The sequence below is a fragment of the Fusarium mangiferae genome (assembly GCF_900044065.1).
Source record: "Fusarium mangiferae strain MRC7560 genome assembly, contig: FMAN_scaffold007, whole genome shotgun sequence".
Taxonomy (NCBI): Eukaryota; Fungi; Ascomycota; class Sordariomycetes; order Hypocreales; family Nectriaceae; genus Fusarium; species Fusarium mangiferae.
The window spans coordinates 1,279,282-1,299,522 of NW_024573927.1; the positions used below are offsets into that span (position 1 = coordinate 1,279,282).

The window sequence follows — 20,241 nt, forward strand, 5'->3', positions numbered from 1 at the left end:
CCTGGTACTGGTGGATACGCGTAAAGTACGCGATTAGGCAGGTCCTGAATTTGTTGGGACATTGTCAGCTCAACCAGCAGCTTTTCCATACAACTCATGACTCCAACAATCGCTGTCGCCATGGCTGACAAACGTCCTTTCAGAGTTGTGATTGTAGGCGCGAGTGTCACGGGGCTTAGCCTGGCAAACATGCTCCAGGCCAATGGCATCGACTTTCTGGTGCTGGAGGCTTATCCCACTGTAGCGCCTCAGGTCGGGGCTAGCATCGGGTTACTGCCTCATGGAAATCGTATCCTAGATCAGCTCGGCTTATATGAAAAAATCATGGGAATCGCGCCTCCCATGCAGGCTTTCAATTTCCGAGACACAAATGGTCAAATTCTAGCCTGTCATCGAGAGATGGATAAGCGCATTATCGAGAGGTCAGTACCACCACGTATCCTAAACCTTCCTTGACTGACTCTACAGCTGAAGGCATGGATACCCCATGGTCTTCCTCGATAGGCAGATGCTTCTCAAAGTACTCTACAACAGTATAAAGGACAAGACAAAAGTCTTGACAAACAAGCGAGTTGTCAGGACTGAGTTGGTCAATGGGGGAGTTCATGCAATCACATCAGACGGAACGATTATTGCTGGTGACATTCTTGTTGGAGCAGATGGCGTGCACAGTAGAGTACGCTCGGAGATGTGGAAGCTAGCTGGCAGGCTATCGCCGGGGCTCTTTGACCCAAATGAGCATGAGGGTGAGTCCAGCTACATTAAGCCTAACAATACGTTGACTGATGGGCACAGCACCTCCCTGTGAAAACAGCTGCATCTTCGGTATGTCTAATCCATGTCCTGGTATCAATCCAGGCGATCTACATTGCGTATTCAGGAATAGCTCATCGTATCTCGTTACTGGAGGTCCCCACGGGCGAGTCTACTGGTTTCGGTTCCAGAAGCTTCAGGAGAAAGTTCATGGCTCAGCTATTCCACGCTATAGCGAGAAGGACCTTCAAAAGGCGCTGTCCGAATCTGCTGACGACAACATACTGCCGAATCTGAAGTTTTCAACACTTATTGACAACAAAGTGAGCGCCGTCATGACTCCACTGGTGGAGTATGTCTATAAGCAGTGGCACTTCGACAGGATCATCACTCTGGGTGACTCGGCGCACAAGGTAAGTCCCAAAGAATGCACGATATGCACCGGTCTGACACTTGTCACAGTTCCATCCAGTGGGTGGCCAAGGTGGCAACGCTGCTATTGAGAGCGCGGCTCTACTGACGAACAACCTCGTGAATGCACTCGAGCAGAGCCTTTCAGGACGTCTCACCACCGTCCAAGTCGAGTCCATGTTTGCAGATGTCCAGTCTCGGCGCAAGCCCAGGCTGGCACTCAACCATCGTTATTCACATAACCGCGCGAACACGGAAGCACTCGATACGCCTCTGAAGAAGCTTATGGTGATCCATCTCCTTCCGCTGATAGATGAGCAAGTCGTCACTCTTGGCTATTGCTCTCAGCATCCTGGTGGGGAAATGCTGGATATGCTGCCAGTGCATCACCATGAGAACTTGATACCATACAAACAGGAACTGCTTTGCGAGCCAACGTCAAGAGGCAGCATACAATGGGTACTAGTGGTGACGTATGTGGTCTTCACAGTCATCGCAGCCTCTGCAGGAACATACGGTCCTACTTTAAGCGATGGATCTGCTCCGCATGACCATTGGATCGACAAGGCTTCGATATTGAGTCTCGAGGCTCTAAAGGTCAACGCATTTGGCCATTCTATCCAGCCCATTGCCATTATCATGATTGAAGGCTATCGCGGACGAAACAGACTCACGCCTCTTGGAATGTAGGAAATCTTTCCTTGGGCAAGCAAATTGAATACTGATGGTGTCTAGACCTGCCTTATGGCTCATGCTCGTTCAATATGCCGGAATCGGAATCACCATGCCGTTATACTATCTCGTCTACACCTTGATATCTGATGTCGAGCTTTACTGGTGGCCTCTGAGAAGATTTGTTCCTGTACGACACGCCAAACATATCCTGTCCGCGTACGTGATGTCGGAAGCAATTCATTTCGGTCCTGTCTTGTCAACAATCCAATTGTCCAACTGGATGCAAGCCGCCAAGTCATTTTGGCCCCTACTGGTTCCCGTATTCGTCGGAATGTTGGGATCTTTTGGCAGCCGCCAAACTGCATTGAATCTGAGCAAAACACTCAAACTCGAACTAAAAGTGCTTGGCAGAATATACATGCTTGCTGGACTTTTCGGCACTTTGTGTCATTGGTTTGCCATCATGCAAGCCATTCGCAACGCTGACCTCAACATGATACTTAGCTTTAGTCAGCCGGCTTTAATCGACGAAACACGCCATATGCTAGTAGCACGACATGCTGAAGTTGGTATGTACTTCCTAGCATCATATGTGTGGACATTTCAAGCTGTCTGGGATTTGAACAGAGTTGGCCGAGCCAACATGAACCTGTTCTCTGCATCACTCTGGATCTTGCTGGCGCTTGTGAGTTTTGGACCCGGTGCAAGCGTTGCTGGTGTCTGGTACATAAGAGAACATGCTATGTCACGGACAAGCTTCCAGAAAAAACAAGCGGCCAAAAATACTCAGTTTCATGATGGCGACGCCGTCATGACTGGGGCCTCTGGAATAACTTCTGGTTGAGGTTTAAGGTATCTGATAAGATAAATAGGGTCGATAAGATAATCTCTTATCGCACGTGCCCGGATGCTGATGGGGTTGATAGCAGTCTTTGGTCAACTGCCCATCGAAGATAAGGTTAAAGTCTCAGCCAGTATCTCAGTTCGCAAAATAAGATGATGAACTCAAGACAATAATACACTCAATTTCTCTCAATCACAGAACATGGAGGAGAACGCGCGTCGGCCCAGTCCCATGCCGGCGCGGCCTGGATCTCGCAAACGCGTCGCGCCGGTAATCTCCGTGCTAACCCTATGCCTCTTCGTCAACCTGTCAATGAGCCTCTATCAACTCCCCTCAAATCGATTGATTGAGAGGCGCCTTTGCGTAGACTACTACCGCCAGAATGATCCGTCACAGATCCAGCCGGGTGACAGCGTTGATGAGAAGCTATGCAAGATTCGCGAGATAGAAAAAGACCTAGGTTGGATTCAGGGCGTGATGGAGACGCTCTGGGTCGCCGGAGGTAAGTCACCCATGTACTCAATAGCACCTAGCCTGCTAACGCGATGAAGACTTTATCATGACTATACCCCTCAGCTTTCTGGCTGAAAAATGGGGCCGTCGAGCAATCCTCAGACTGAACCTTCTTTCGCGTTCTTTCATGTTGCTATGGGCTATCATAGTTGGATCTTTCGATACCCTGCTTCCAACCAAGGCCATCGTGGTCGGCCCGGTGCTCTCAGTCCTTGGTGGAGATTGCGTCTTCAACTCTCTTACCTACGGCCTTGTCTCGAATTTAACGGACGACCATGTCCAACGAGCTATCTACTTCGGATACATGAGCTCAGTGTCTTATGTCGTAGCCCTACTTGGGCCTGCACTAGCTTCATCTACCATGACTCTATCGCTATGGCTACCGTTCTGGCTCGGCATATTCTTGCTGTCATTGGCTGTCCCTAGCATACAGATGCTACCTACGCAGGGGAACACAGACATAGGAACCGATGGTGATGCTGAGAGCCAACATGAACCTCTCCTCTCATCGCCTCGTATCAAAGCCCAATCCCATCATGAGCCACTACTTCAGTCTGTCATTGACCACCTTCAGACCATCAAGACCATCATCGTCAGCCACCCAAAGAACTTTAGCTTGTTACTGTTCAGCTTCGTGCTCACATCCCTTGCGAGCTCAGACACAAAGCTCCTTGTTCAGTATATATCTGCACGTTACAAGTGGACATTTGCTTCCGCTGGGTATCTCTTATCTGGAAAAGCAATCGTCAACTTCACGCTACTCACCATCGTTATTCCCAAGCTTTTGCGATCTGCACGCCAGGTGCGACAAGAAGATGCAGCTGAGGTAGCGGATAAGTCAAATATCCGAAACGCTATGTACTGCCTCGTTGCATCTGTATTCGGCGCGTTGGGGATCGCCATTGCGAGCGAGATATGGATATTAATCCCCTCTATGTTTGTCTACGCTCTCGGCTCTGCCCTTCCTATATTCACTCTATCACTTCTTAAATCTCCCGTCATCTCGCCGCCTCCTTCCCCCGATTCGTCCGATCCTGAACCTCACATTTTCTCTATTGTCATGTTGGTAAAGACTGTTGGTTCACTTTTAGGGGCGCCTTTGATGGCGGGGCTCTGGGTACGCGGCCTTGGGATCGGGGGCATGGCTCTCGGTATGCCGTTCTTCGTCAGCCAGGCGTGTTATGCTGTGGCCATTTGGGTTTTCGTAAACATAGAGGTAGACCGTGATGTGTTGGCTGCTGCCGAGCGGAGGAGACGCAGCCGGGACTAGAGCTCAGGAAATGCCAAAAGATACCCACTGCCAAACCTGGCACATTTGCGATCTTCTAGCCCTGTTGAACTGCTTCGACTACTCAACAAGAACGGCTGGGCGGGGCCGGCATGGTCACATTTCACAACATGCAAATTTCGGCCACATGAATAGTTGCCTCAGGTTATTTCTGGATGAAAGTGCTCATCAAGTTGCAAGGTTCAGTATGTTTCTGGAGATGATATTCGTGTCCCTGGACTCCTGAGACATGCAGTCATCCACCAATATCACCGCAGCCGCCCTCAACAATTATGACCCGCACCAGGATCACTGCCTCAAATACTACGTAGATCAGTCTAATGTCCGGAAATAGATGGATACAAAAAGTAGAATGCTATAGAATCCGCGTATAGGAGTTGGCTGCCATGCAAGTGAGATTCGACGGCATGTTCAATTCTATCTGCCAGCAAACAATTTACTTATCACCTAAAACGCTGCGATGCAATGACCTTAAAATAGACTGAAAGAAGCTTTTTACTGCAATTATAAGCATAAAAACATTGCCAAGTAAAGTTCGGCGAAGTACGCCAGAGGTAAGATCGCGCGGTTAAGCTTAACCCTAGTCAGGGGTCGCGTTTCAGCATCGGGGATTTCCTTCACAGACTGACCAGTGATCGACGCGTCGTCTCATTTGCCTGCAGGGATCCTTCACAAAACATTTCCCTCTGATAGGCGGCAATATTCGTGTTTGAAACGAGCCGCATGGGCTGTATCAATTAAGAATTTTGCCATGTCAAACGGTGGGTTGTTTCAGGCAGAATGATCCACCTATCCACCTATCTTCAGAACGACAAGGCGAATTCGGGAATGTGGGCAATCCGATCAACGAAAACTTGGCTTATGGGGCCATCTGGGGTGTATGTCACTGAGTTAACGAATGATTCCCGGCAAGTGACACAGCTATAAGTTTCCAAGACCTCTCCTCCATTGAGCTCTCTTTTTGTTCTGTGTCTCATCATCACTTTCTTTGCATTTTATTTCACTCTTTCGACAAGCTGTGCTTGGTCATTCTTTACTTGTCTTAACCATTCCTAAAGTATTTACTGGTTTGATACCATTTTCTGTCTTTCAACTCATTTTTCTTCACCTACCAAGCATTCTTTCGTACCAATCATAAAAATGCAGTACCGTGTGATCATGGCGGCCACTCTGGCCATTGGTGCTTATGCCGCTCCCGCTCCTCTCATTACTGGAGCTCCATCCCTCTCCCGTCGTCAGGATAGCGAGGGTGGCTCCGGTGGTTCTGGTGGAAGCAGTGTTCTCGATGCTCCCATGACCATCGCTGCCGGTGAGTCATTCGACGGCGCCAATGCTATCTTCGACCGTGGTGTTTCTTGCACTGGCCAGGAGGAGGGCGGCGACTCTGATGCCGTCTTCATCCTCGAGAAAGGCGCCACTCTTTCCAACGTCCGCATTGGTAAGTTCAACCAGTCATTCTTATTCCTTGCCTGTCCTAACTGTTACAGGTCCCAACCAGATTGAGGGTGTTCACTGCAACGGTGGTTGCACTCTGAACAACGTTGTCTGGGACGCCGTCTGCGAGGACGCTTTCTCCATCAAGAAGCAGGAAGATGGTGAGACCACTACCATCAACGGTGGCGGCGCTACTGGTGCCGAGGACAAGGTCATCCAGCACAACGGTGGAGGTACCGTCATCATCAAGGACTTCGAGGTCTCTGACTTTGGCAAGCTCTACCGCAGTTGCGGTAACTGCAAGGAGATGCCCGCCCGCCACGTCGAGATCTCCGGTGGTTCTGCCAGCAACGGAAAGATCCTCGTCGGCATCAACCCTAACATGGGTGACACCGCCAAGATCTCCGGCATCCAGCTCACAAACGTTCCCAAGGAGTGCATCACTTTCGAGGGTGTCACTGACGGCAGTGAGCCCAAGGAGGTTGGCACTTGTGACTCCAATGCTGGCTCTGGTTCCGGCTCCGGCTCTGGAGACTCTACTGAGGCCCCTGCTACCCCTACTACTCCTGCCGATGGCTCTGAGACCCCTGCCGCATCTGAAGTTGCTGACCCTGTTGAGACCTCCAGCGACGGCTCTCAGGGTGACGACCAGTCCGGTGACGACCAGTCCGGTGACGACCAGTCTGGTGATGACCAGTCCGGTGACAGCAATGATTCTGAGAACGATGATTCTGATGATGACAACTCTGACGACAACTCTGACGATGAGAACAAGGAGGAACAGTCTGACAACGAGAATCAGGAGCAAGGCTCTGAGTCTGAAAACCAGCAGGCCCAGCCTTCTCAGCCCAACTTCAACTTTGGAAGCGGTGGCTTCGGTGGCTTCTAAGCGAGCCTTAGAAATGGGTTGGAGACATCGAAAAATGTACCCAAGTGCACCAGCCGGATGTACTTGACGGCGTCAACCGCAGCCAAAAACTTGTGTTCTTGTATCTATATAGTTAATACTTATGGGGTTAAGACAATCAGTGAGGCGCTACCATTGCTTTACTCTTCTGCGACATCATGTTCATGACCACTAACGCTTATCAACGTGGTTCCTGGTCTAATTACCACGAACGACCCGATAAATACTTGATGGAACAGAAATACTCAGCACTGACAGAACCCAAACCAGCATAAACTATTCCAAACAGAGTAGTCGCCGGAAACAACACGCTGCCAAGCAAAAAACGCGTAAGACCTAACCCCTTTTGTAGTGAAAACAGGATGAGAATGCGCGATTCGTATCCGACAACTATGCGAGACTTGCATGACTGTCAAAAATCACAGCTTTGCGAATTAAGTGGTGATCCAGGCCTGGGGCTGAGCTCAAAACTGGAACAACTCGCTTCGAGCGATCTCTTGTCGACTGCCAATAGGCCAATAACGAATTGACCGCGCCGCTTCTGAAGGGCCAGTTTTGCAAGCGTCCTTGATAATGCATTATTTGGTGGCATGTTATTTCCTTGGCGGTAGGTCTTGGGTGACGTATTCGTCAACCCTCTTCATCCATCCCTAGGCATATCAAGCATGCTCACACCCTCTTGATCAAGACTGTTCAGAAATCGACAATATTTCAACCACAATAATTCTCTGTACTGCAGACTTTGAAGAAATAAATGCCCAAATTTGCATGTCTTGGTAAACATCTGACATAAGCAAATCTAGGTCGTAATCTGGAAACTCACGATGCTATTGGGTCAACATAGCCCCGAAGGATTCAGGCCAAGCGGCGGGTAATGACTTCGCTCATTTCGCTAGCCCAACTGCGCCTTTTGCTCGGCTCACGCTGCCTAGCGCGTTACAATTTTTGTCTAGTGATAAAAACTTCGCGTCAGCCCAGTTCCCAAAGTTGCAGTGACCTTATCGATCTTCTCCACACTCGTTTCTTATTTCCGTCGTAACACAATGGGTGCACTCCAGAAAGCTGCTGGACTTGTGCTATTTTTGTCCCAGTTTGCACCTGTCCAGTGTATGAAGCTGGACAGCAAGGATGGTATTTTGAATGCGTCCAAGGGTCTTGCCGGGGATCTCATCAGTTTCTACAAGGGCAATGAAACTGGTCAGACTCCTGGTCTTCTGCCCGAAAAAAGGATGGGAACAGATGGGTATTATTGGTATCAGTCGGGTGCTTTCATGGGTTCCTTTGTGGACTATTGGCAATTGACAGGCGACAAAACCTACAACAACCTCGTTACGGAGGGCATCCAATGGCAGGTTGGCAAGGGAAAGGACTTCATGCCAGCCAACAACACAGCAAGCATCGGTAACGACGACCAGTCCATTTGGGCATTTGCTGCCCTCACAGCCGCCGAGTGTGGCTATCCCGAACCCTCCGAGGGTCAACCTCAGTGGCTCGACCTTGCCATTGCGGTCTGGGAAGAGCAACGCGCAAGATGGGACACAGAAGTTGAGCAGAAAACCTGCAATGGTGGGCTTCGATGGCAAATCATGATGACCAATGCTGGCTTCGATTACAAGTCGAGTATGTTACCTCGTCAAATTCAGTCTGCAAGTCACTAACCTTTCTAGCACTTGCCAATGTCCTCTTCTTCAATCTTGGTGCTCGTCTCGCCAGGCTCACATCCAACGACACATACGCCGACTATGCCTCAAAGACCTGGGACTGGCTCGAGACCAGTGAGCTCATCGACAAGGAGACCTGGGCAGTCTATGATGGTGCTCAAGCTACAAAGGCTACCAAGAATTGCTCAAACATCAACCAGATCCAGTGGTCTGCCAATTCGGCGGGGCTGACCATGGGTGCTGCATTTATGTACAACTTTGTAAGCACCCAACTGAATGCTAAGAGGGCTCCATACTGACTGATATCTCCAGACCGAAGGATCAGACGAGTGGAAGAAACGTACCGAGAACCTCGCATCAGCAACCTTGGAAACATTCTTCAAAAAGAATGGAGATTTCAACGAGGTCGCATGCGCGAATAGCAAAGGAAAATGCCCTCGCGACATCGTCATGTACAAAGGCTTCACGCACCGATGGCTTGCAGTGGCCACCCAGGTCGCTCCCTTCACAGCCAGTTCCATACTCCCTGTCCTTCGAAAGTCGGCAGAGGGTCTGAAGGCAGAGGGAAACGGCGACGATGCCATGGAACAGACGTTCTCCAACTTTATTGTCGTTTCCAACCTGTTGATCGATGACTCTTCTGCTCCTGGTCATCAGAATGAGACCAGCAAGACGGAGGAATCCCCCTCTTCGACCTCTAGCCCTGCTTCTAAGTCATCGTCTGCTGAGGCTGAGGGTAACTCTGCCATGAAACTTGCAGGCTCAGGCAGCTTCCTGGCTTTGTCCATTCTCATGATGGCTTCCCAGTGGATCCTGTAGAGTTGGGCTGGAACTCCACCTGATTATCTGCTTGGCTGATGAGAGTCCACGTGTATTAGAGATTTATGATATAAAAACACAAAAAGTGATAGAACAATTTAAAGACATTTCCGTATAATAATCGTTGACCCGGTTTGATACTTAATTCCAACTGAGAGTAAGACAACGTGATCGACTCGGAGCCAAATTTAGGTTCCGGTGGAGACCGACGATAGCTTCTGGGCTTTTGGCCCGCATCGGAGGCTAAGTGGACCTCTGGAAACTTTCCGAAGGTCCGGTGGAATAGGTACCGAAGTCTACCGAAGCTTGAGGTTGGTGGTGGATCATTGCGCGTTGGAGATTATCCAAGCATCAAGTTTGCAATCACAACGACGGGTAGCCAGGTTTGACAGGTTATTGATCATTATATACAATTGCTAGAACTATCAACGCCTAGTGACCAGAGCCGGGTTATGTACAAATCAATGAGAAAGTCTTTACTCTGCTCGGTCAATCGCAGCTGCTTTCCTTGCTAAAATCTCATGATCCCTTGCTATAGTTCGCTCCAAGATTCATTCTTTCAGAGATCTCAATACGATTCTGGCATATACAAATTTCTGCGCATATTTCTTCTCATTTCAGGAAGAGACTGGGTATCCATGGTGTAGTAATGGTATATCGGGCCGTGGTGGAACGTATCATATCGTCATTCGGTGGGATTAATCCCGACGCGATGGCTAGGACAGTCATCTAGAAAATGACAATGTCTTGTTTGTGGTGGTGTGTGCGGTGTTACGGCCACTGCTTATCTATTGTCGGCCAGTAGGGATGGAGATGCCAGACCAGCGAGGAGCGGATGAAGGCTCAAAGACATTGGTGCCCAGAGGAGGGTCACGGCTGGTATTGGTAGCGGAGATGCTGGGTGTCTGAGTGACGATGGTGGAAGTCTCGGAAACGTTGACATGGTTGCCCCAGAACTTATCCATGATGGGATCGTGGACGGCAGAGTCGCGAGTGTTGGACAGGTTGCGGCTGGGTTCAGTGGTGCTCAGTCGTCGAACCTGGGTAAGTCCACGCAGAGCACGAGGAGCAGTGCGAACGCCGCGGGACAGAGTCTGGATGGAAGAGCTCATGATGAAAGTTGGAGATTAGAGTGAGTAGATGGATTTTTTGATCAGATAAGAGATGATTTGGAGTACAGAATCTGGGGAATTCGGACTTCTTTCAATCTACTTATATCCTTCTCGGGCTGGTCCCCGGGCTGAGGGTGCTTCGGCTCGGATGAAGGGAATGCGCCTGGAAAAGGCAATTCCCCGCAACAAAACTCCCCGCACTATCACCGGTTCACTCCGCATTTACCCCAAAGTGGCCTGACATTTAACCTGGAACCCGATGTCGGTAGTTATTTGCCAAGGGCGATGGAAGAGTGACATGTCTGTCTATACAATGAACTTACAGGCTGAGGTACAGAGACTTCGGGGGCTTGCCTCTGGATATCTTGCATCGTGACTGTCTGCCCATGTTCACCCCAAGTTCTTGCAACGTCAGGCCATCCGATAATGCAACGGTGCCACGCGGACATCTCCCTGACCATTGACAGTAAGGCTGGCCGTTGATTGTACCCTCGCTGTTGGTTTCATGACGCCGGTGAACCCTCCTCGTCAGTAGATGGGCGACTGTGGCTTTTTGCGAAAAAGAAGAGACATTCTACTGGGCCATCCAGACAGTTGCGCACATATAGTGATTATCAGGTGCCATGCTCGGTGAACCGAGTCGTTGTTCTTCAACCAAAGATGATGGGTGTGATTCTGTGCCGTGCCGCCGAACTTATCCAGCCAATACCCTTGCACGGCGAGTTCGCCGGGCGGATGATTCGCTGCTTATAGAAGGCTCATCTCCCCTTTTCTCTTGAGTGAGCAGTGCAGCCATGAATTCCATTCACCTAGAAGTTGTTCTTACAGCGATGATATTTGAGGATCATCATAGAACGCAACTTGATATCTCGTTGAGATATCATAAGCTTTAACTATCTATCAATCAATCAGAGAACCCAGGGAGACAGCTAATAACGCGACATGGTATGATCATACTATATTGGCTACACTGGATTGTAGAAGATAACATGAAGCTCTTGGCCCCCCGAGCTAACATAAGGACAAAGAAAATCGAGCTCTAACATAAAGACTTTGTTGAGTAGTTGCTTGCAGATAAAGCAATTTTGGATTGCATCATTACCTTCCAGATCATGGAACCGATACCTTGCGCCTTGGAAACTATTGTTCACCCCGGAAAGCAAAAACGGAAAAGCGAAACGAAATCATGAGAAATTTGCAAGTGGCATAGACAAAAGTGCCTCAGCTTCATGTCGTTCAATGAAGGTTGACGCATGCGATACTTCAAATATGGAAGTCGTTGTTATCAAAGGAGAGGATTACATAGCCCACGGTTTACGGTGGGCGTCGCGAAGGATCGTGTTGGATGTTGTGCATCGTTGTGGGTGAAAAAGGTCGTCTTCGAAGACGTCTCGAGAGTGCCAAGTATGCCCGCTCGCTTATCGGTGTCGAGGTTGGTTATGGCGCTGCTTCCTTTCGTTCATACCTAATGATTGCTATACTCCGTCGTTCCCTTAGCTAAGAGGATCGTCTTTGATAATCGTCTGAATCTAGCGTTTCTGTGAGATTCATAGCCTTTTATGACAAAGAATTCCTGCCACGTCGACCACGGCGAGATTCATTGGTGACTGTCTTGGTAAGGGCGTTATCCACCATGACATCGTCCCTCTTGATACTTCTTCGTGGAATCCAGAAAAGCTGGACTGCTCCAATAACAGCTACAACAACACAGCTGAACCACGCTGACACGGAACCTGACAGAGCATAGAAAACTCCAGCAAGGGGCGGCGCAACGGTACGTGCCAAACAGGCACCAGACATAGCCAAGCCATTGACTCGGCCAAGCACCTGAGGAGATGGCGTAGCATCCTTGATAAGAATGAGAGTAACGGGCGCCACTATCAACCCGCAGAAGCTCTGCATTAACAACGATGCGTATATTCCCAAAGAAACAACGGGTTCGCCAAATGCAGAGAGGAAAGGCATGAGCATGTACGAAGCAGGATACAAGATGATCATGCTCACAAAGGAATGCCATACTCCAACGCGGCTAACAAACACGGGGAAGATGACGGCCTGGATAAATAGACCCAGTACTCCGTTCACTGCGAGATATACGCCGACATCGTGTACGGTGTAACCAAGACCACCGATCCAGTCGATAGCTCCGCGTTTCTCAGAAGGATCGTCGAGTAGATACGTGGCGAGAAGGCTGCTTGCAGCCATCTGGTGATACGAGAAGATAAGCAGTGCGACGATGAGCATCATAATCGTCTTGTTGAACGTTCGTTCACCGGACTTGGCCTGCTCGTCCTCCTGCTCCTCGTTAGGGGGTGTGAGAAGATCCTGGGGAAGGACAATGGAGTGCACAGTTCCGAAAGAAGAGCGGCGGAGGTCGATAAAGTCGTGTTCAACTGCCATTCCAAGACTTGACTCGGCGAAGCGAGGCCGTGATCGGCTGGTGGAGGGTGACATGTGTCGACGGCTGCGAGAAACGGAGGTGCGGACAGCAGAGCGTCGGAGAGGCGTGCGCTCGTCGATAGATTCGAGATCGTCTATGGCAGGGACTTCTTGGTAGTTGATAACGCCGTTCTCGCCCTCGGATCCGGGCTTAACAAGGGTCTCCTCGAGGAGGAAAAGTCCCTGGATGACGGCGATGGCCACCACGGCCACTGAAACGAGGTTAGGAAGCAGATAAGGGTATCGTCCGAACAGTCCATCCTCTGAAAAGATTGAAGGGTAGAACTTGGCGGGTTGAGCAAGGAAACCTCCCATCGCGGATCCGATGATGCCGCCAAGAGTCCAGACGAAAGGCTGCACGGCGTAAGCTTTGGCTGCGAGAAAGTTAGCATTTCCGTGATATCCATGGCTCAAAGAGAAACTTACGCTCATGCTCAGGCAACTTCACCATCTCAGCGACCATAGTCTGCATTACCGACACGTTTCCGTTCAGCGCGCCGCCGACAAACCTTGCCAGAAGAGCAACCCAGTAGCTCTTGGCCAAACCAAAGATGAGACTCGACAAAGCCACGCCAACAAGTCCAAACAAAACAACAGGCTTTCGCCCGACGCGATCCGAAAGAATACCCCATCCCATCGAGGTCAGCGCCTCAGCGACCGCATACGCCGAGACAAGCAGTCCCGCGTAAAGTGAAGCATCTTTCTCAGCAATGCCCAAATCCTTGACCATCACAAACGTGTAGGCCAGAATGGAATTGAAGGCAATCGGCTCCGAAAAGCGACATATTGCTGCAGTCGTGGTTAGCGCTCGTGGGATTATCATGGGTGAGGGGAGGGGCCGTCAGCTATGGCGGTGAGTGAGAGGCGCGCATACCGAGAATTAACAGTTGCCTCGTGGGGAAAGCATTGGGATCTTTGTCTTCCCTTGCTCTCAAATTCATGATATTTACAGCGAATCTTGGGTTTCCTTTCTTCTTCTCTTGAGGAACAAACAGTTTGAGAGCAAGGGCGTCAAGTTGCAGGACCTGAAAGTGAAGAGAGAGTCCAAGAAAGAGAGAAGGAAAAAACTCTTTTGGCGGGCCTCATGACTCTCAAGTACTAAGGTAGCCTAACAGAAAATCCACGGCCGCTGAACCAGTGCGCTTATGGTACTACGGCCCGCAAACCGACTCGGTGCAACGCTACGCTACTGTAGACTAACCCCCCACGCAAGTTTTGCAGCGTTGCCACCCCCCGGTCAATGCAATTCACGACATGCAATGTTTATCACTTGGCAAACGAGGGGAAATGATCCCGGTTCACGGAGAATCTCTGCTAATACTGCGGATATACTCTGCGCATCATCATTATCGGTCCATGCAAGACATGAGCTCATGGAATGGCCGTTGGCCGAGATTGAATGCCTCTGCGCATTCCCCCCGCTCATTACTCAAAATCCCGATAGCCTAGCACCAACACGAATCACTCACTGTAAGAATTTGCTTGTTTTAAGCTTTGAGCTTGACTTGTCGCTGGTGTCTTCTTGACCGCCCGGTTCATGGTCGGATGACAATACAGTAGCCTATGTTACCAAAATGCGGATGATCAGTGGCAAGTCTTCACCGTGAACCTTTATTTGCCACTAACGGGAGGCAAGGCCACTTCCCCTCGTCGTGACTGATGCGATGTTAAACCGCAGGCTCCAGCTGTCAAAGTGTTAAACAAACTCTAACAACCATAGCGCAGCCTGCAAAAAGCGACGACATATCGCATACATTCGCCATACAATTTCATCACAATACCGATCCAATATCAACTGAGACCAATCAAGATTCTTGTCTCACAGCACCCAGATCTTCCGTCGCACACCGTTCTTCTGCCAAGTGACGACCCGCCCATCTTTCATGTGTGGCGAAACGGAAATCGTTCAACCCGCTAACGTCTAGTGGGAGGCGAGCCAATCGACACCGAGTTTTCACAGCTATCATGCGAGCACAATGAGGCTGAAAACGGCAAAGACGATTTCATGCAACAAGACATAGTGGCATCGGTAGATGACAGATCGGATCCAGATCTCAACCGTTTCTCTTAGCTTCCCTATTGAGCTCTGAGCTTACCCTGATCTACAGGCTTCTTCTCACTGCACGGGCCCGGGATACCCGCAATATCGTGACGAGATAAGCACGATTCGGCGCTGGATCCCAGGAATTGACGGCTATATGCAGAGTAATACATCCGGACCAATAAATCGTATTCTGTGAATTATCGGGGAGGTTGAAATGCCTATGATAGCACAGCATTAGTGCATGAATACGATCCTGTCGTGAGCTTGCCAGCTTGGTACTGTTCCCCGCTCGCTCACCGGTCTCTTTAGTTCCTGGTGGCTGGAGACTGGCGCTTCAGCCTTGACAGCGAAAGTCGGTAATTGAGCGGTGTTTGTTCTACAACGCATGATTCAGCTTGTATCCATGGTATAATCCTTGATGATGCACGAATATGATACCAGGTCCCGAAGCCGTGTTACGGGTACTTGGGTACCGTTCCCGTGCGACAGAAGACACGAGACCGTGAATTTCTCATTATGGTACGCTGAAACATAGCATACAAATGAAAATATGCTCGTGGAGATAAATAATGTACAACAAGCACTGATACCAATGAGCTGTGATATTGTGTCCGCCTGTGTATCGTCTCCAATGTCACATTTCGGAGCAAAGCTTCCTAGCCACGACGATTTCTGTTTCTTGTCAAACACTGGTTAATCACCCCGGCATGTGGCTGGCCCTTTGTGCTCATCAAACAAATTGCTTTTGCTCCATGTGCGACAGATCATCTCGAAAACCGGACTGCTGATTCATTATATACGTCTGTATCACGTCGCTAGCAAATACGTTGGGTAGCACGGACTTCGTATTGACCATACCCCTGCAATGTCTCAATATTTTATGCACGGGGAAACAAGCATCTGCAGTCGAAACGTGGTTTTGAAGACTCATTGAGGTTAGTCTTATCGTCATAGAAGGTGAAACAAGCACGGCACAATGTCTTGGGTTGTTGAGCCGTTCCGTTGGTTTCACTTGTAATTTCCTATTCACTGACTTGTCCCTGTATCATATTGTGCGTGTTGCCCTGGTGATTCATCAGAGCGACATCATCGAGATCTTCACAGTAAGTATCCGTTCACTGAAATGAGCTTGCCTCTACATGCTGTGTCACCGTTGTTCCAGAAACGGAGAGTATCCGAGTCAAGGGCACACGGGCTTGGGAGCAGGAAGTGTCCACTTGATTCATGGAGCAGCATAAATATCGATAGCTAAATTTAGCGGATTTCAACAACAAAGGAGCAGTAATAGTAGACAATGACCATCGCGAAAGACGAATGATACTACATATTGGTCTTCCATTTTGGGCCGTCCTCAAGGCTAGGCAAATTTGGTTCTGGGACGCTCCTGGAGTTCCCCATCCAGTATAACATCAACCTTCTCGTTGTAAAAGCAGACCAGTCGTGCAATCGCTGCGCTCTCGAGGGTTGGGTGGTTATAGTACCAGACCAGGTTCTCAAAGGTCTTTCCATCGATGACAATGTTATAGTATTCGGCCTCGCCTTTATACGGACACTTGGATCTGACAGGGCTTTTCGACAGGACAGATTGATCAACAGCAGACAATGGAAGGTAGTACCGAGTCGGCAAACCTGTCTCCAGGAGATGCATGGATGATGTAGCCTTCGCAACAGTTCTGCCGTTGACTTTGACTTCAATGGGACGCGTGGAGTGCAGGATGTCAACGCGTTTGAAGGGATCTTTCGCGTGGACGAAGATTGGTTCGTCTTCCTCAAACCATTGATCTAACATCCGTCAGTAAAATATATCGTCTAGTCATACTCAAAAGCCTACCTATACTGCGAAACTCAATCCGTACCATATCAGAAAGTGCCCCAAGGGTCACATCTTGAAAGAAGCGCACAACGTTGTCCACTTTTGCCTCTTTGATACTACCATGGGCTGGGATCATGAGTTGAGCTATCGCGGCCCTCTCTTTGAGCTCCACCGAGATGTTCTTCTTGTCGACCAGCTTCGCGTTCTTCACATCGATCACCGGCACATAGATAGTGGGGAAACTGTCATGTTCCCAGACATAGACTCCGTGAGTAGTATCCACAATAGTGGTATGGTTGTGAACGGCCCGTAAGCGGCGGGATGTCTGCATCGTCTTGCGGGGACCATGTTCGATCAGACTCTGAGCGAGCTCAATAAGACCGGAGGCACTACTCATGCTTTAATATAACTTGATATGTTTATTTTTTGAGGTTCAGCGTTTCTGAAATTGAGATATGGTAGTTTCAAAGGATGTTGGGGGAAGACAAGTACCCCGCTCAATGACGCAGACAATATTCAGACACTGGTCTTGATTTATAATCATCGCTGCAGGAGACCAATTCGAATATGAGAGTAGGTGTCTATGACATTGAGATAGTTGCTGTCCTTACCTGAGATTCTGAGATACTCCATGGGGTGCATTTCTTCCGAGTTTGACATAAACGTATTGCTCGCTTTACATGGTGATACTAGAAATTCGGTCTGATATAATGAACGCTCTCCGGTACATGGGTACAAACCAACTGGTAGAACGAAATCATGTATTTAAAGCTGTAAGACTTATTTTTGTATTCTTTTGGAGTGGTAATTGGCCCATTCCGGGACCAGCCATGAGCAAGTTGAACAGCCGTTAGTGGATGACTGACACAGACATGATACATCTACGAACTCCATGATCAACGCCAGTACGTTGCGGCGAGGACATGTTTGAATCCTCGGGATTCACTGTAGAAGATGTTAAATCAGCAGCGTTATTGATTAATTGACGGACTGCTACAACGGCTCAGCTACTCACGCTTCAGATCATCTTGACCCTTCATGGAGCTGCGCACCATGACTGAGTTTGATCCTCTCATGAGGCTTCAACATTTATCAAATCCCTCCAAGACGTTATTTCTGGAGCTAACTTCATATGACAAGGTATGCTTTCATCGAAACAATACCTAAGAGTCATTACCTGCCGCAACAACAGATAGAGCAGCAAGCATCTTAACTCCTTCTACAAAGCTTGCCTGTGTCTAGACTATAGTCCCAAGCATCACTTCCGACTCCAGATAAAACCCAAAGACTCCCAGTAGGGTCATATTTCTCTTTCACTCTCAACAGACGAGAATAAAATGCTCCATAGAAATCCTTCTTAAAAGACGGATTATAAGGATTTGCCTCGTTCATATACGCTCCAGTATCCGGCGCCCATTCCTGCCAGAGTTTCTCCTTGGAGTCATTCAGCTCACGTGCTCCTTTCTCCAGTGTTTCCGCCGGTGTAAGGGTAGTGTTGAGAGTCAAACTGTAACTCATTGTATGGAGATAGGTTGATCGCCATGCCGGTAAAAGCGCGCCTCGCATGCTTCTTGGCGTTTTTGCAGGACCTGGTCCACCTTGCAAACCGATCACAGCCATACCGGATCCGTTCAAGTCTGAGTTTGTGATCATTCGCTTGAGATAGCTAATCAGCGTCGTCTGTTTGATTTTGGATGTCTCTCGGCGACCGAGGAGTCGACTGGATGGCATAGAATAAGCTCCGGCCTGGTTTGAACCTCCAGCATTCAAGGCTTCGAAGAAACCCCTGTAGGTAGGATGGACAGTTGTGTTGGAAGCAACGATAGATAGGATGCTACTATCGTTACCATTGAAAGTATAAATCCTATCGATGGCCATCTGAACCAACTTTTCGGTGTCTGTCTTTGACTTGTTGAAGGCATAAAACCCCTGGCTGATGCTGACGCCGGCTTTGTGGTTGCCTTGTACTACCGCTGCACCGGCCAAGCCAGCATCCATAAGATCAGGGAGCAGTCGCAATAACTCTGAGAAAGCATTCCAGGTCCCTCCATACGCGGCTGTGGTGTTACCACGTGGAGATATAGTGAAACCGGTTTCAATGACACTTGGTGCGGGATAGGCTTTCAGCACATATTCAGTAACGATACCATATTGTCCCGCGCCACCCCCTCGAATGGCCCAGAGCAGGTCCTGATTCCGAGTGGCATCGGCAGTGAGTATGTGGCCCTGAGTCGTTACAACTCTCACTTGGTAAATGTTGTCAGCAGCCAGGCCGAAAGTACTGGACAATGGGCCATGACCACCGCCTTGGATGTGCCCTCCCAAGCCAACTGTCGCATCATTACCACTCACAATGACATGATCGTACTTGAGGGCATGACCGACTGCATCACCGTAAGTGAGCCCGCTTGCAGCGATGAGCACGGTGTCTGTCTTATTGGTCCCAGGTACTCTCCAGTCCGAATCGAACTGGACATGTTGCATGTGACGAGTCCAGATGGACAAAGAGTGTGCACCACTAGATCTATAAGAATAGTGTTAGCGAGGGCCAAATATTTGGAGTGACAAGAAATACAAACCTTCCGGATAGGTCATGGCCAGTTCCCTTGACAACGATGCGGATGTTTCGCTCCGATGCCCATTTGACAGCGAGAGCGATCTGTTCGTCGCTTGTCGCATTTACAACATAACTTGGATATCCACCGAGATGGCAACCAGCCGTTTTGTTGTATCCTGGAGCCCCAGGAGGTAGACAGGAATTGTTGGCGTATAATGGGGATGAAATCGACTCGGGAAGATTGGCATGGAAAGTAGACTGAGTCCAGCTGGCCTCAACGATGTTGCAATTCAACGGTGCGTTAAACGGATTTGTTTCGTAACAGGAAGATGCAGCCGGGCGTGTCTTAATTAGACTGCCACTAATAGAGTCGTTCAACGCTGCCCACTCAGCATCAATAGGCCAAGTAGCATCAAAGGGTGAAAGTTTGCATCCTCGCGTCGCCGTTGAGGAAGCAAGAGCTGCTGAGCATAAAGAAAGCGCAAGAAAACGCATGATTTCTGTTTAGTTAATGTAATGCTGAAATCAGTATGGAACTATTCCTTGTTTAATGCACTTCCTCGCCGCAATCGGCTCTTTTATAGCCATTTCAGCCTCGCTAGCCAAGGGACACAAAGTTCCGGGGCTCTCGGACGCAACGGAGAGTGGTTACCTATTCTGGCTTTTTCGTATATCCATCTCCTTTTTCGCATTCTAAGCCAAGGGCCTTGCCTGTCTGTGTATGGTCTGGCTTATGTTTTTGGTATAACGTACATGATAAGCGAGTGTTACAAACAAGCGAGTGTTACAAAAATCTTAACCCTTGAGACAGGAATCGTCATGAGAACACAACAAATCACGCAATCAAGTAAAACTAATCGCTTTCCTCTTCTCCAGACATCGAAACAACTATTTGACACGTTCTCGCATTATGCCCTACCTTGCCGCACGTTCCACAGTTCCTTTCCTTTACTTGCGCCGACCTTCTTTGA

The 20,241-nt window shown here is 49.1% G+C and overlaps 8 protein-coding genes across 8 annotated transcripts; 4 read left to right on the forward strand and 4 right to left on the reverse strand.

Annotated features, from left to right (window-relative positions):
* Positions 1–120: 120 nt before the first annotated feature.
* FMAN_13574 (uncharacterized protein) lies at positions 121–2,683 on the forward strand (the record flags this gene model as incomplete). Its single annotated transcript, XM_041833058.1, has 5 exons — positions 121–422; positions 475–746; positions 796–1,166; positions 1,216–1,850; positions 1,900–2,683. The coding sequence occupies 5 exons, from the start codon at positions 121–123 to the stop codon at positions 2,681–2,683; spliced, it is 2,364 nt and encodes a 787-aa protein (XP_041683460.1).
* A 201-nt stretch (positions 2,684–2,884) lies between these two features.
* FMAN_13575 (uncharacterized protein) lies at positions 2,885–4,466 on the forward strand (the record flags this gene model as incomplete). Its single annotated transcript, XM_041833059.1, has 2 exons — positions 2,885–3,185; positions 3,235–4,466. 2 exons carry the CDS (start codon positions 2,885–2,887, stop codon positions 4,464–4,466), a joined length of 1,533 nt encoding a protein of 510 aa, XP_041683461.1.
* Positions 4,467–5,642: 1,176 nt separating this feature from the next.
* FMAN_13576 (putative pectate lyase) lies at positions 5,643–6,807 on the forward strand (the record flags this gene model as incomplete). Its single annotated transcript, XM_041833060.1, has 2 exons — positions 5,643–5,922; positions 5,972–6,807. 2 exons carry the CDS (start codon positions 5,643–5,645, stop codon positions 6,805–6,807), a joined length of 1,116 nt encoding a protein of 371 aa, XP_041683462.1.
* Positions 6,808–7,868: 1,061 nt separating this feature from the next.
* On the forward strand, positions 7,869–9,305 carry FMAN_13577 (uncharacterized protein; the record flags this gene model as incomplete). Its single annotated transcript, XM_041833061.1, has 3 exons — positions 7,869–8,445; positions 8,493–8,746; positions 8,799–9,305. 3 exons carry the CDS (start codon positions 7,869–7,871, stop codon positions 9,303–9,305), a joined length of 1,338 nt encoding a protein of 445 aa, XP_041683463.1.
* Positions 9,306–10,093: 788 nt separating this feature from the next.
* On the reverse strand, positions 10,094–10,417 carry FMAN_13578 (uncharacterized protein; the record flags this gene model as incomplete). The annotated part of the gene is made up of 1 exon (XM_041833062.1): positions 10,094–10,417. One exon carries the CDS (start codon positions 10,415–10,417, stop codon positions 10,094–10,096), a length of 324 nt encoding a protein of 107 aa, XP_041683464.1.
* A 1,557-nt stretch (positions 10,418–11,974) lies between these two features.
* On the reverse strand, positions 11,975–13,797 carry FMAN_13579 (uncharacterized protein; the record flags this gene model as incomplete). Its single annotated transcript, XM_041833065.1, has 3 exons — positions 11,975–13,230; positions 13,283–13,645; positions 13,731–13,797. The coding sequence occupies 3 exons, from the start codon at positions 13,795–13,797 to the stop codon at positions 11,975–11,977; spliced, it is 1,686 nt and encodes a 561-aa protein (XP_041683465.1).
* Positions 13,798–16,257: 2,460 nt separating this feature from the next.
* FMAN_13580 (uncharacterized protein) lies at positions 16,258–17,110 on the reverse strand (the record flags this gene model as incomplete). The annotated part of the gene is made up of 2 exons (XM_041833066.1): positions 16,258–16,682; positions 16,732–17,110. 2 exons carry the CDS (start codon positions 17,108–17,110, stop codon positions 16,258–16,260), a joined length of 804 nt encoding a protein of 267 aa, XP_041683466.1.
* Positions 17,111–17,922: 812 nt separating this feature from the next.
* Positions 17,923–19,765, reverse strand: FMAN_13581 (uncharacterized protein; the record flags this gene model as incomplete). Its single annotated transcript, XM_041833067.1, has 2 exons — positions 17,923–19,237; positions 19,293–19,765. 2 exons carry the CDS (start codon positions 19,763–19,765, stop codon positions 17,923–17,925), a joined length of 1,788 nt encoding a protein of 595 aa, XP_041683467.1.
* Between the last annotated feature and the right edge of the window lie 476 nt (positions 19,766–20,241).